The sequence below is a fragment of the Rhinopithecus bieti genome, unplaced genomic scaffold, assembly GCF_001698545.2.
Source record: "Rhinopithecus bieti isolate Rb0 unplaced genomic scaffold, ASM169854v2 scaffold_1422, whole genome shotgun sequence".
Lineage (NCBI taxonomy): Eukaryota > Metazoa > Chordata > Mammalia > Primates > Cercopithecidae > Rhinopithecus > Rhinopithecus bieti.
The window spans coordinates 632,375-645,174 of record NW_016803659.1 but is presented as its reverse complement, the minus strand read 5'-3'; the positions used below and the strand labels follow the sequence as shown (position 1 = coordinate 645,174).

The 12,800-nt window shown below is 34.8% G+C and overlaps 1 protein-coding gene across 1 annotated transcript in view; it reads left to right on the top strand.

Annotated features, from left to right (window-relative positions):
* Window positions 1-12,800, top strand: part of ALCAM (activated leukocyte cell adhesion molecule) — a 221,757-nt gene that overhangs the window by 163,700 nt on the left and 45,257 nt on the right. Inside the window, exons 2-4 of the mRNA XM_017895735.1 lie at window positions 19-119; window positions 3,483-3,702; window positions 11,221-11,285. Coding sequence (XP_017751224.1) covers window positions 19-119; window positions 3,483-3,702; window positions 11,221-11,285 — 386 coding nt within the window. The remainder of the gene's footprint in view (window positions 1-18; window positions 120-3,482; window positions 3,703-11,220; window positions 11,286-12,800) is intronic.

The window sequence follows — 12,800 nt, the reverse complement described above, 5'->3', positions numbered from 1 at the left end:
CCCCCCACCCACCCAAAGGTCTTGGATGGTACACTGTAAATTCAGCATATGGAGATACCATTATCATGCCTTGCCGACTTGATGTACCTCAGAATCTCATGTTTGGCAAATGGAAATATGTAAGTGTGACCTACCTGGGACTTGGTTAATTGCCCTTGTTCTTTTAAATAAAATTCTTTCTATGAGTAACCGTGAATTTCAAATTAACCTGAATGCAATATTGAACTGTGAGTACCAATGTAGGAAGGTAAAATTAATGTGTGGAATATGGCAAAAAATAATTCCTATCTTACATAACAAATGATATTTTAAAATAAAGCACATAAACCCATAGTTCTTAGAATGTATGAGTCTGAAAGATTCCACCTTACATGTTAGAGGCAAAGAAAAAGGCAGAGTTCCAGAATAAAATCAGTGGATTATAGGACTGAACTCAGTGGAGGATGGCAACCTTTCTTCGTTTGCTCATGTTCTATTTGACGTGGTTATTGCAGAGACAAGATAGATCAGTAGATAGAGCCCTTAGACAGTATTTCAGAATTAATCATCAGTATTACAAGCTTGATTCTGACATTTAGCCTTAAAAATGTGTTGATATATAACACATTTTTATATATAACACATTTTATAAAAGGTTCTTTCTGTATTTAACAATGTTGATTTTTTCCCATATTTCTTTCAGATAGCAAAATCAAATTTTCTCAGGTATGAAGGCACAAATGAGTCTGGAAATGGAGGGTAGAGATCCTGGTAGGGAGATGTGGAATGACTATGTAACTTTGACTAATAAAATATCTCGATTTAATTAATGAATATTAATGCAAAATGTGTGGTACAATGTCCCAGTGCTGGACCACAGGAGACTCACGACAATCTGCAAGCTTCAAGTAGATTGTGTCCCTGGACACAATAGCAAAATTTCCCTAGCTCCTTGAAATGTTAAAAGGTATTTGCAAAGGAAAAGAATTTGATGGTCAAATACTTTACAAAAAGTTTGTTGCACCACTTCTCAGAGCCTTTCATATGTAAAATGCATTAAGAATTGTCTGAGGGCCATAGTTTGATTCATTTCTTAGGTTTATTTGACCACAGAACTTTTTTCCTCAGATATCTCCAAGAACAAACATTCTGCAGAACACACTCTAAGAAATGTGCTTAAGCTTGCACTCAAGGGGTGGTTTAACACAGCCTTTTAAAATATAGGTTCTGAAATCAGCAGGTTCCACAATGTACTCACTGTGAGATTCTGGGCAGATGAATTAATCCTATTTTTTCATCCATAAAATGAGATGAAAATATCTTCCTCGTAGTGTTGTTTTGAGATTACCTGAAGAAATTGATACCAAAATACTTACCTAGTACTTGCCGTGTAGTAATCATTCAACAAAGTGAACTCATGTCTGTGATGCTGCAGAATCCTAACCATACTATCCTCATGTGAGTGGGAAATGAAAGGAAAGGAAAGGAAAGTGGTAAGGCAGCACAGCATTTCTCTGTAGCCTCCTTCTATTTAGTATCCAGCTCACTCGAGGTAACTTTGAACTATTTCCGGTTTCCTATAAATGTGGAAATTTGACGTTAAGGCCTCTGAGGACAGAGTCTACTAGTGCCCTCAAAATTCCAAGTGCCCAGGAGACTACCACATAATGCACTTATTCAATCAAATTTGCTGCCAAAATAAATGGAGTCAGGTGATGGCAAACTTTTATGATCATAGAAAATTCTAACTATAACGGAGGGAGTAGCATTCACTCAGGGAATGGGGTTCACCTAAACTGAACTGGCACAGTGGCGCTGGAAATCAAACAATCATGGCAATTTTCACATTCTTAGTTAAGCAAAAGACTTCAGCAATACACTGAGATACATTTGAGGCACTATATGCTCTAAAGTCAATCTTGATTTGCAGAAATAGTATATATGCTCTAATTTAATGTAACCACCTAAAAGACAAAAGAAAGTTTTGGAAAAATTAGCCGAAGTAAACATAGAGAAGAAATGACCTGATTTCTTCTGGATCATATTGTAAATTCCCTATGAATGGAGATCATAGCTCCCTGTCCACTCCTCCCAGACCTACTCCTGAAACCTCCTCACCATTGTCTGTCATAGTGCCTGGTGCAGAAGAGGGATTGAAGGCTATCAAGAGTGGTGCAGTGTAACCATAATAAGACCAAGCTCTAAGCTCAAATTTTTGCTCTGCTAAGATTTCCCAGCCAAGACCTTGGGAAGTTATTTAACCAAACTCAGCCTCCATCGTCTAGTCTGTAGATGAGGCTAATATTTAAGTTTAACTTATAAGGCTGTTATGAATATTAAACTAATTACTGCATAGAAAGCCCAAAGAAAACATCTGCCATATAGTTAAGTGCTCAAAAATTAGTAACTGTTATTTATTGCCTAAGGGAATGAATCAGGTAGTGGTCTAATATACTTTGCATAATGAAGGAATGACTTAAGATGAGGATTTGCATTGTAAACCTGTGATAAATCTAAAAGAGTTAAGAAGAATGTTATCGATATATTCAGATATTTAAGCAAATAAAACTTTTGGACTCCAATATTAACTTAGTAATTGACATTATTAATTCTTAAAACTTAATCCTCCTTGGAATCTTAAAATTTCTCATAGACTATAACATATATCACATTTAATTTTCTCAAAGGTCTTGTGTGGTACATAAAGGAGGGACTGCCCCTGATTTTTGATTAAATTGCTTATTAGATGAGAGAATTTTTGTGTGACCAGAGGAAGAAATGCATTATATGCCTTGGCATAATTGTGTGTGCCGAGTGTATCTTATTTTGGTGATAAGTTTTGTATGAAAGCCTTTTGAGCTCATTGTTAAGATTCAGCAAAGCTATGGGTTGTGTTAGTTAGTCTGATTCATTCCTTAATGGACATAATTATTTTACAAGGGTAAATGCTATTTCTCCATCAAGACTGGTTAAACTATTCTATGTATAAAGGTCAGCTACAACAGTTTTGGTTAGAGGTGTGGACATTTAAAATATGTGGATTAAAGTAAAGAAGATTCCAAAGATAATTGCCCAAAATATCCTAACTAGTATTTGCAGCTCAAGTGTATGCCTGCCGTGATGGTTATCTGAACATCATTTTGTACCTTTGTTTGCATTTATCTATGTTTTATTTTATATTAAACATATACAGCCCGTGTAAGTTTCAAAACAGTTACTAGTTCTATCCTCTCGGTGAAAAAAAAAATCTCAGATTCCTAGAGCTCTACCCTTTCATTTTTACTCATATAAATTGATACCTGTAAAAGATCTTACAGCTCTCTCTTATGAAGAATTTTCTGTAATCAAATATTTACGTGAGAATTGTATACAAAATTATTCTTCGTAGACAAAAAATATAGGTATTGGTAGAATATGGCCAAGGAAATGTTGTTATTTTGAATGTAATCCTGAAACATCTGAATATGCCTGTGTTTAAAATGTATTATTATTTTAATTTTTAGGAAAAGCCCGATGGCTCCCCTGTATTTATTGCCTTCAGGTCCTCTACAAAGAAAAGTGTACAGTACGACGATGTACCAGAATACAAAGACAGATTGAGCCTTTCAGAAAACTACACTTTGTCTATCAGTAATGCAAGGATCAGTGATGAAAAGAGATTTGTGTGCATGCTAGTAACTGAGGACAACGTGTTTGAAGCACCTACAATAGTCAAGGTGTTCAGTAAGTAGTCTGCAGCAGTGTCACTGCTAAGTGGGATCGATGGCCAGTACCAGACCATGTTCTTTAGAAAGAAGACTGAACTCTCTGTAGTGTCTCTATAGCAGGTATCTATATAAGGGGATTTAAGGAGATCTTCATTCTGCTCGTGTATAATATCAGCAAGGAAAACAAAGAGTATGAAATTCAAATAGGAGATTTGCAGTGAGGAACTAAAATGATATTCTCTGTTGCTTTGTCATGTAAAAATGTCATGAACTATGATATGAAATACTACTACTGATAACTAGCACGTGATCTTAACTTTTACCGACATGTACAAATAAGTGTTGTGTGATACATACATAGATATATGATACATGTGTAATCATGTATATCATGTATACATACACATGTATTTGGCTGAACCATATGAAATTGCCATTTTGATATATAACATAAAATATAAGCAAATTCAAACTACATTTTAACAGAGATCTAAATTTTCCATTTATATATATCCACATATATAAGTATCCTATATATATCCATATAAACATTTTATATATTATATATATTAGTATATATTAGAGATATAGATACATTTCCATCCTGACCTTTATTGATTGGTTATTGATTTAGATTTCAAAAAGTATTCACTCGGTTTAGAAAATTGTCCTAAAATTTCAAAAACTCACCACAACCTGAATGCTTATGTGGGATACACCAAGGGGAGAAAGTAGAGTAGGGATGGAAGAAGAGAAAATTGTAGAAGAAACTTGGAATAATTATAGTCACTATGACAAAATTACTTTGCATAATGATAGCATATAGTTAATGTTATTGTGCAAACAGCTGTGCAAATGAATGACTTGAGAAGTTATAATTAAAGCATTTCATCTTTTAAAACTCAAATTAAAAGTCCCACCTCTGTTACTTCACAATATTTTAGACAGTACAGGGAAAGAAACAGGTCTCAAAAGTTTCAGAATGCCAATCTTTCAGTCTTTTTTAATTAGGGAAGAAGGTTTCACTTTACAACTTTTCCCCCTCTGCTTTCTAATAACTTGACAGCACCTAGAAATTATTAAAATAAATAGGGAAGAAAGAAACCCAGAGGGCCTTCCAACTGCAGCAAGTAACTATGGATTTTTCCTGTTTCTCTTGTAATAGCCTATGCAACTAAGTAGGTCTGTCCCTCAAGTATTTATATGGACTTCAAAGCTCCTCTGGGCTTATGATGCAGATTCAAAGCATGCTTATACTATCAAAGGAAACCTTTGTTCCCCAGAAGAACCTTGTAAAAGCATATTACATGTTTCAGTTAATTACCTTTCAGCTTAGAAGGCACTTTCCAGAAACCATCCTCGCTTCTCGATCGTTTTATGAATCAAACCAAGTACCAAGTGTTTGCTCGTTGCAAGTTGTCATGCTCGTTTCCATAAAACATCCCAAATAGTCTGCATCCTACATTTGCCAGTGGCCCATGTATATTTTTTTTCTTTTCTTCTATTTCACTTTCACGTTATTAGAAAGATTAATAGTGCACTGCTCAGGACACTTTTCTAAAGCGAGTAATCAAAAAGTTTTTTGGTGAAAGTTATAACGTCATAATATAACCAGTCATCAAAAATGGACCACAGTAGGTACAGAGGTTAAGTCGCAGCACTCTAATGATTATGTGTATTAATTTGTCATTGTCAGGTTTCATTTTTAAGGTGTTAAAATTTTCCTACATCGAGATGGTAGTATACAAGAGAGTTGAGAAAATTCAGTTGGTTTCATTTGGAAGAATTGTTTGTGACAGTTATCAAAACATTTTTTTGAAAAAAAAATCATTAAGCTATTCTTCATATGCAAGAAATCATACCTATAAATCAACCCAAATCTGATTTTTTCAGAAATCTGAAAAAATATCAGTTGGCCTAAGTCAATAAATTTATAAGCTGATTTGGAATACAGGGAATTTCTATAATTGTGAAAACAAACTCACACCCCACCTACCGCCAGCACCCGCCTACTCCCTTCTCTTTTTGATGTTGTTGAAAACAAAGTGATTCTCAGAAACAGAATTTGCATTCCAGGATGTGGGCCAGGGAGAATTTACATAGACAAGTTACACACTCTTGAAAATGGTGTTTTATACTAGAAATCGTGAGACCCTCCAAATCCAGTAAAATGAACAGCAGAACTTACTATAAAGACAGTGTTTGCAAAAAGCATATAGGGGCTTCAGTTTGGTTTTGTTTGTTTTGTTTTGTTTTGTTTTGTTTTGTTTTCATTGAATTTACTTTGGGTCACTTTCTGTGAAGCAAAAAAGTAGCTGTGACAGGGAGACTTTCATTCTCTGCATGTATATATTGCAGTCACTTAAGAGTTACTAAGCCCGTCAATCAGTCCTCTGTTTCCCTCTGTTGAATCACCTAGCAACGTGCACCGTGTACCATAGAATCAAGTGTGGTTAATGGAGCCAGTCTCAGATCAGGCTGCTGCTGATTGCCATCCTCATATGAGAGCTAAGTCAAAATGTTTTTATTCAAACTAGAGCCCCTGGCGAATGACCTTGCTATCTTTAATGTAGGTTTGCTTGTTTAATTTTAAGCTATTCCTCATATGCAAGAAACCATACCTATAAATCAGCCCAAATCCAAATAAGTGGCTTTCTTAGTCACCACTAATCAGCTTTTTTCTTTTAGTTGAATGGCATCAAAATCAAACTGTTTTTATTTAGTGCACATTTGAGGTTAATAAAACCATTCAGAAGCAAGTGTCAACCTTTAAAGGTGCCCAAAGATTCATTCTAGTGATTGTGAAAAAGGTCTAGAAGTCAAATGGGTACCCAGAGAGCCAGAAGGCTGTTGGTGGTGAGATGGAGCAGTCACTGAGCGGGTCACCAGGAGACCTTACTTTATGAGATCTGCTGCCAATTTCTGACTTTGGGCAAGTCACCTCGCCAGTTTGGGGCTAAGATTCACTCCTCATCAGTAAAATGAATACTTTGGATGAGACGGGAAGTTTTCCCATTCTGCTGCTAGGATCTTCAGGAGTTAATGAAGACAGCTGAGGAAAGTGAGGAACTATTTCTCCCTGATGAATGAGACTTCGATCTAGTCAACATTTCAAAGTTTTTCATGATAATTTGTTCATGGAAAAAAAAAAGGGAGGAGTGGCTCCAGCTCTAAAAAAAATTTGAAAGCCACACCCCATGCTAATTGCAAGTCTAGTCTACTCTGGTGGTTCTCTGTGGTATTGGGGACGCGGAGTCTGCTCTGTGGTACATATGGACCGGGTCTTATGATGATGGGCCAGGTTTAGTGACTTCACACAGAGGTATTTCAGAACTTTTATTTGGATTCCTTCCATTTGAATACTGTTCCGACTGCTTTATCAGAATTAAGTGTCTTTGCTTTCACCCTTCCCCTAAAAGTCATTCAACTTAAAAGTAAAATTTTGGGGGGTGTCGAGGGGCGATGACGCAGAAAATGATCTGTTTAACAATGAGATCTACACCAGATATTTCATTTCGATTATTTAAATATAAAAGATACCTTTTGCCCACAGTAGTTTGCTTGAAGTACTTCATGATTTATGAGGGGTGATTGCTGACAAAGTACTGGGAGGAGCAGTTTTGAGTCAACAACGACCATTTACATCTGCCTTCACTTGCTCTCCTCTCTTATTAAATGAAGCTATCCTATGTGTGGGTTTTTACAGTAATACTAGAACACTGCGGGTGATACAGAGCAGTTGTGCCTTCTTCACTACATTCTCACCTTGCTATGAGCTGGCTGGATGCCAAAAAATATACATTTTAGTAGTGTGCTGATTTTTAGATTCTCTGAAGGCTAATGTTCATAGCTCTTACTAGCAATAGTCTGGTTATCAGAACAAAAAGAGCTATCTATTTTAGTATATTTCTTTCTGACCACTCCCCAGCCCCTTACCACAATTTCTTTCTTCTCCAGCTATAAAATCTCCTGTATAACTCTGCAGATGATGTAAAACAAAAAGAAGTAGAGGGAAAAGTAAGGGCACTATTTATGAAATGTTTTAATTGGCACTAAATACTACATGTAGCTTAACTTTTCACTATATACGATCAGCCCTTAATGGATATTAGTGAGAGCCCTACAATTTATTTGGTTGAAAGCCACTATCCATGGCAAGTTAACACAGGAACAGAAAACCAAATACTGCATGTTCTCACTTGTAAGTGGGAGCTAAGTGATGAGAACACAAGGACACATAAAGGAGAACAACACACACTGGGGCCTTTCAGAGGAAGGAGGATAGGAAGAAGAAGAGGATCAGGAAAAATAACTAATAGGTACTACTAGGCTTAATGCCTAGGTGATGAAATAGTCTATACAACAAACCCCTATGACACAACTTTATCTATGTAACAAACCTGCATTTGTACCCCCGAGCTTAAAACAAAAGTATTAAAAAAAGAAATCATTTGAGACTTAGCATTATATATCATTACCAAGATATTGGCACATACTACATGTTGCCATGAATATCAGCTGCCTCCGTCTCTAACACACACATCTGTGTGCGTGCGCGCACACACACACACACCTTGTAAACTATCAGATTTAGAATAAACATTGTAAGATATTTTTAATCTCTCTATTCTATAATTTTAAACTACTGTAGTGTGACCCTATTATAGCTTCTAACTACTTAAGATAGCCAGGTCAGCAAAAAAAAGAAAATAAACAAAGGCACGGTTTTTCCATTTGATAAATATTCAGTTGAGTGATTTAGAGAAACTCAGTCAAGAAGATTCAGAAGCAAAATTTGGCTTCAATCATTACACTTGACTAAATTACTTTAATGATGCAAGTAAATTTGTAGCATTGCTTTTCCTTTCAATTATGTACTTGGTTATGAATCCTTGAGTCATGTTAAGACATAATTCACATAGACTATTTTTTAACACTTTGGAATCAATATGCAATTTTGCTAAAATAGTACATGTCCTCTTTTATGTTCCTCCAACTAATACCCATCAATTGTTACAACCTAATGTAAAAGAAAATTACATTCAAGATACATAGTTAATATAGAGAGCTCGAAACAAACATTTAAGGAGAAAATAACTCAGGAAAATGAAATAAGTATTACCATTACATTCACACTACTCACTGTGACCCTCTTTTCCAAATAGAGAGATGAATCATAATGTAAACAGGATTAAACTTTAAACATCCTTTCATCAGGTTTCCTTAGATTTGCTACAGTTTCATTTCATTGAAAAAATAAGGAATTTTATACAGCATTTATGGCAAGAAAACACATATGACCAAGAGTAAAGGACCAAAGATCGAAATACAAAGTGTTTATGATTATGGGTGCATTGATAAAACATCACAGGGTTTATAAAGCAAAGAAAAGGTATACATTTTCTATTAGAGAAAGAGTATGTGCTCAACAGTCTTGATATTTTACTTTGGTGAACTGGAACATAGTGAAACTTGGCAAAGCGACCTACCAAATCTGTGTATTTAGAACCTAAATTTATGGGGAGAATTGCTGAATATCACCACTTATTCCATGGATAATACTCTTGAAGGAGAAACTAAGAACATCTTTACCTTTTTTTCATTCATTTTGATTCTTGATTAGCCACATAAATTAACCACATATTTTACATCTATTGGGCTCTCAGAGAGGGTGTCACTAAATAACTGATTTCAGTTTCCAGAAAACTTTGACTGACTTACACCCCAAGAATTTTATTTTTGTTTAAATATTTCAGATGCATCCTTCTCTCAAATGTATTAGATATATTTGCCTTTTTAAGACATGGATTCCAAATAAGATTCAGTATTTCATCAATAACTCAGAGTTGCAATTATGAACATTAATAACATTCTACTAGAATAGTGATAATGACAAGGTTTACTCTGATGTGAAAGACTTTAACCCCCACACAATATGTTTCCCAGAAACTGGTGTCTATGTTGAGAAGCTTTTTTTCTTGATCAACTTTTTATCATTTTATGGTCACCATCCTACCAATCAGGTCGTCAGGTGTCACTTCTAGTTTGTGTTAACGTTAATTGCCTCTGTTGTGTCTTTCTATTTTTCTAGATTTATTTTTTCTGTTGTTCTATTCTGTTTATGTTTTGTTCCCAATCAGTGTACTTGGAAACTAGAAATCATCACTGTGAAAATTGTACCTGTAGAATTATATTTCTTGAATTAATAGTTAAGTAGGCCCTCTTATAAAGTACATGAGTTTAACACATGGGAGGATTCATTATTTTTGTTCATTATTCTAATATCTAATATAAAACATATATATGAGGGGAAATTAATGCTAGATATTAACCTAAAGAAGGTTATATTTGTTTCTCATACAGTCTAAAGATATTCATTTTGCTACCCCAGAGACATTTTGTCATTTTCCTTGTTTTCTATAATGATCTGGGGAGGTAACATGTCTAATAACTGAATTACAAATTGAATAACAATTATACAAAAGCCAATTTAGTTTGGTAATCAAAATTAAAAGTATTAGTTGGTAAACAATAAGACTATAAAAGAAAAAGTAGCTGATGGTTTAAATACATTTGTTTATAAGAAAATAAAATAATTTTGGTCCATGAGACTCACAAAAATCAGTGACAATGAGGCAATATATTTTTTGTGTAAACGAATTGTTGGAGCTATTTAAAAAGCTCAAAATCCATCATTGATAGAAAATAGCAGCTAAGAATAAAATAACTTAAAATCAGTTTAAGTAATAAATTGTTGCTGCAACTTTTAATCAATTGCTCCTGAAGTTTTTATTAAAATTTATGTTTCTTAGAACTTCCTATATTTAAAACGTTTTTGTCCATCATCTCAGGTTCCACATTTGAAAGATTTTCTCACATTTACAGTTTCATATTGTGACTTGGCTTAAGAGGTAAAGTTAGAGATATTTCAGAAATTTGGGTTTATAAATTCCTTCACTTGCTTTCTATTTCCCATGATTTTAGAACAGTGTTTCTCAAACTTTATGGTGACTGAGAATCCCCTAGAAACTTGTTTAAAATGTAGAGTTATGGGATTTTGTTTTTCAGGAATTCTGATTCAGTAGGCCAAATAGGGCTCAGAAATCTGAATTTTAAACAAGTCCCTTTGTGATTCTGGTTCATGTAAATTAATGTCTTCACTGAATGAGCTGGAAGTTACTGATAAGTAAGAAGTGCTCATGGTACTCAATTAGAGACAATATATCCTATATAGGATATATCCTATTCCCTGTTTCACTATCAAATCCATATTCACTATTTATAAAGCATTCAGAAAGCATTATTGATATTTTATTCAAAGGAATTACAAGCACTGAAAATAATATTTAAGATAGTAAATATTTGAAAGGGATAGGCCTATAGATTCCCTAAGTCCAGATTGTATAATGAAATCTATTTTTATTCTGTTGCCTATTCTGTATTGAGTAAATGAATTGTTTCTGCTGTAAATCAAATCACAGAAGTCTCATTTTTCTTACATATGTACTTAAAATCTTTCTCTGCTTAACTTTAGAGCAACCATCTAAACCTGAAATTGTAAGCAAAGCACTGTTTCTCGAAACAGAGCAGCTAAAAAAGGTAAGAATTGTTTTTGATTAATACCTTTATTTAGCCCAGTGTTGTAAGTGCCTTCTCCTGACCTTACATTCCAGGACAAATGAGATAGGCTTTGCTCTTGTGGAGATGACAGTGTTGCAGCTACCAATCAGAGATTATGCACAAGGCACAGAGGGTACAACATGCTCACAGTCTCAGGTGACCAAGGGGACATCAAGGAAGGTGGGATCATTTCTGAAAAGAGGAGTCATTCTTATTTGAATTAATGGATTAATAGAAAGATGAAGCCAATTGGCATGATTCATGCCTGTAAGCCCAGCAGTTTGGGAGGCTAAGGTGGGAGGATCACTTGAGCCCAGGAATTCGAGACCAGCCTGGGCAGCAAGGCAAAACCTTGTTTATAAAAAATATTGAAAAGTTAGCTGGGCATAGTGGTCCCAACTGCTTGGTAGGATGATGTGGGAAGACTGCTTGAGCCTAGGAGGTCAAAGCTGCCGTGAGCCATGTGGGCACCACTGCATTCCATTGTGGGTGACAGAGCAAGACCCTGTGTAGAAAAAATATAGAGAGAGAATGATGAAAGTTGAATAGATTTTCGCCAAGCCAAAGGTAGAAAGGGCTTTCCAACAATATGAAATAATAGGATGTGAAAGAGAATGGTGTGTTTGGGAAACAGCAAGTTTTGGCATTGATGAAACTGGGTGCCAAGACAGAAAGCAAGAAAGGATTGAAAGAGATCAATCTGGAGAGGCAAAGGAAAGCTGGATCATGACAAATCTTACATACTAAATAGGGAGTTTGGACTTTATTCTGTTGGCAAATTAAGCTATTGAAAGATTGAAGTAAAGAGGTGAGATCAGATTTGAACAACGCATTAGCAGATGTGTGAAGGGAAGCAGTATTAAAGTGGGGGACAAATTTGGAGTTCCATATTGAATAATAATCTAACGAAAATACAAAGTTTTCCTTTGCTGGGAGGTGGAAACCCAAGTCCTACATTCTTTGCATCAGATTAAATTTTACTGCATAAAATTATTTGATGAATACCAAATATTAAAGTTAAAATACATTTAAAGAAAGTGAGGGGAATTATAGAGCATGATAATATATATCATCTTGAAATATATGTAGTATGAAACTGGAGAGGCAGCCCCATTTTAACACCAAATTATTCTTCCATATGAAGATGTATGATTCATGGTAATAGTCAATGTTAATAGAGTAATGTTATTTGGTTAATGTTAAAAATGAATAGTGTCAAAATGAATTTGGCAATGCTTTCAAATGAATGTGATTTTATAATAGTGACACCATCTATTGCACATTTAAAAATGGTCAAAACTATATTTTCAAATACAACTGTTCAAAATGTCTTAAAAGACGTTGTTTTATACCAGAGAGCATATATTCAGTCTTTTGTCAGTATTGGAAAATAAACGGGTCAAGAAACCTTTGGAATAACTCTGCATTGCCTGAGTTTCTGGAGTTTCCAAATTGACAGCCCTTGATTGAACTGAGGTAGTCATATTGCCTTTT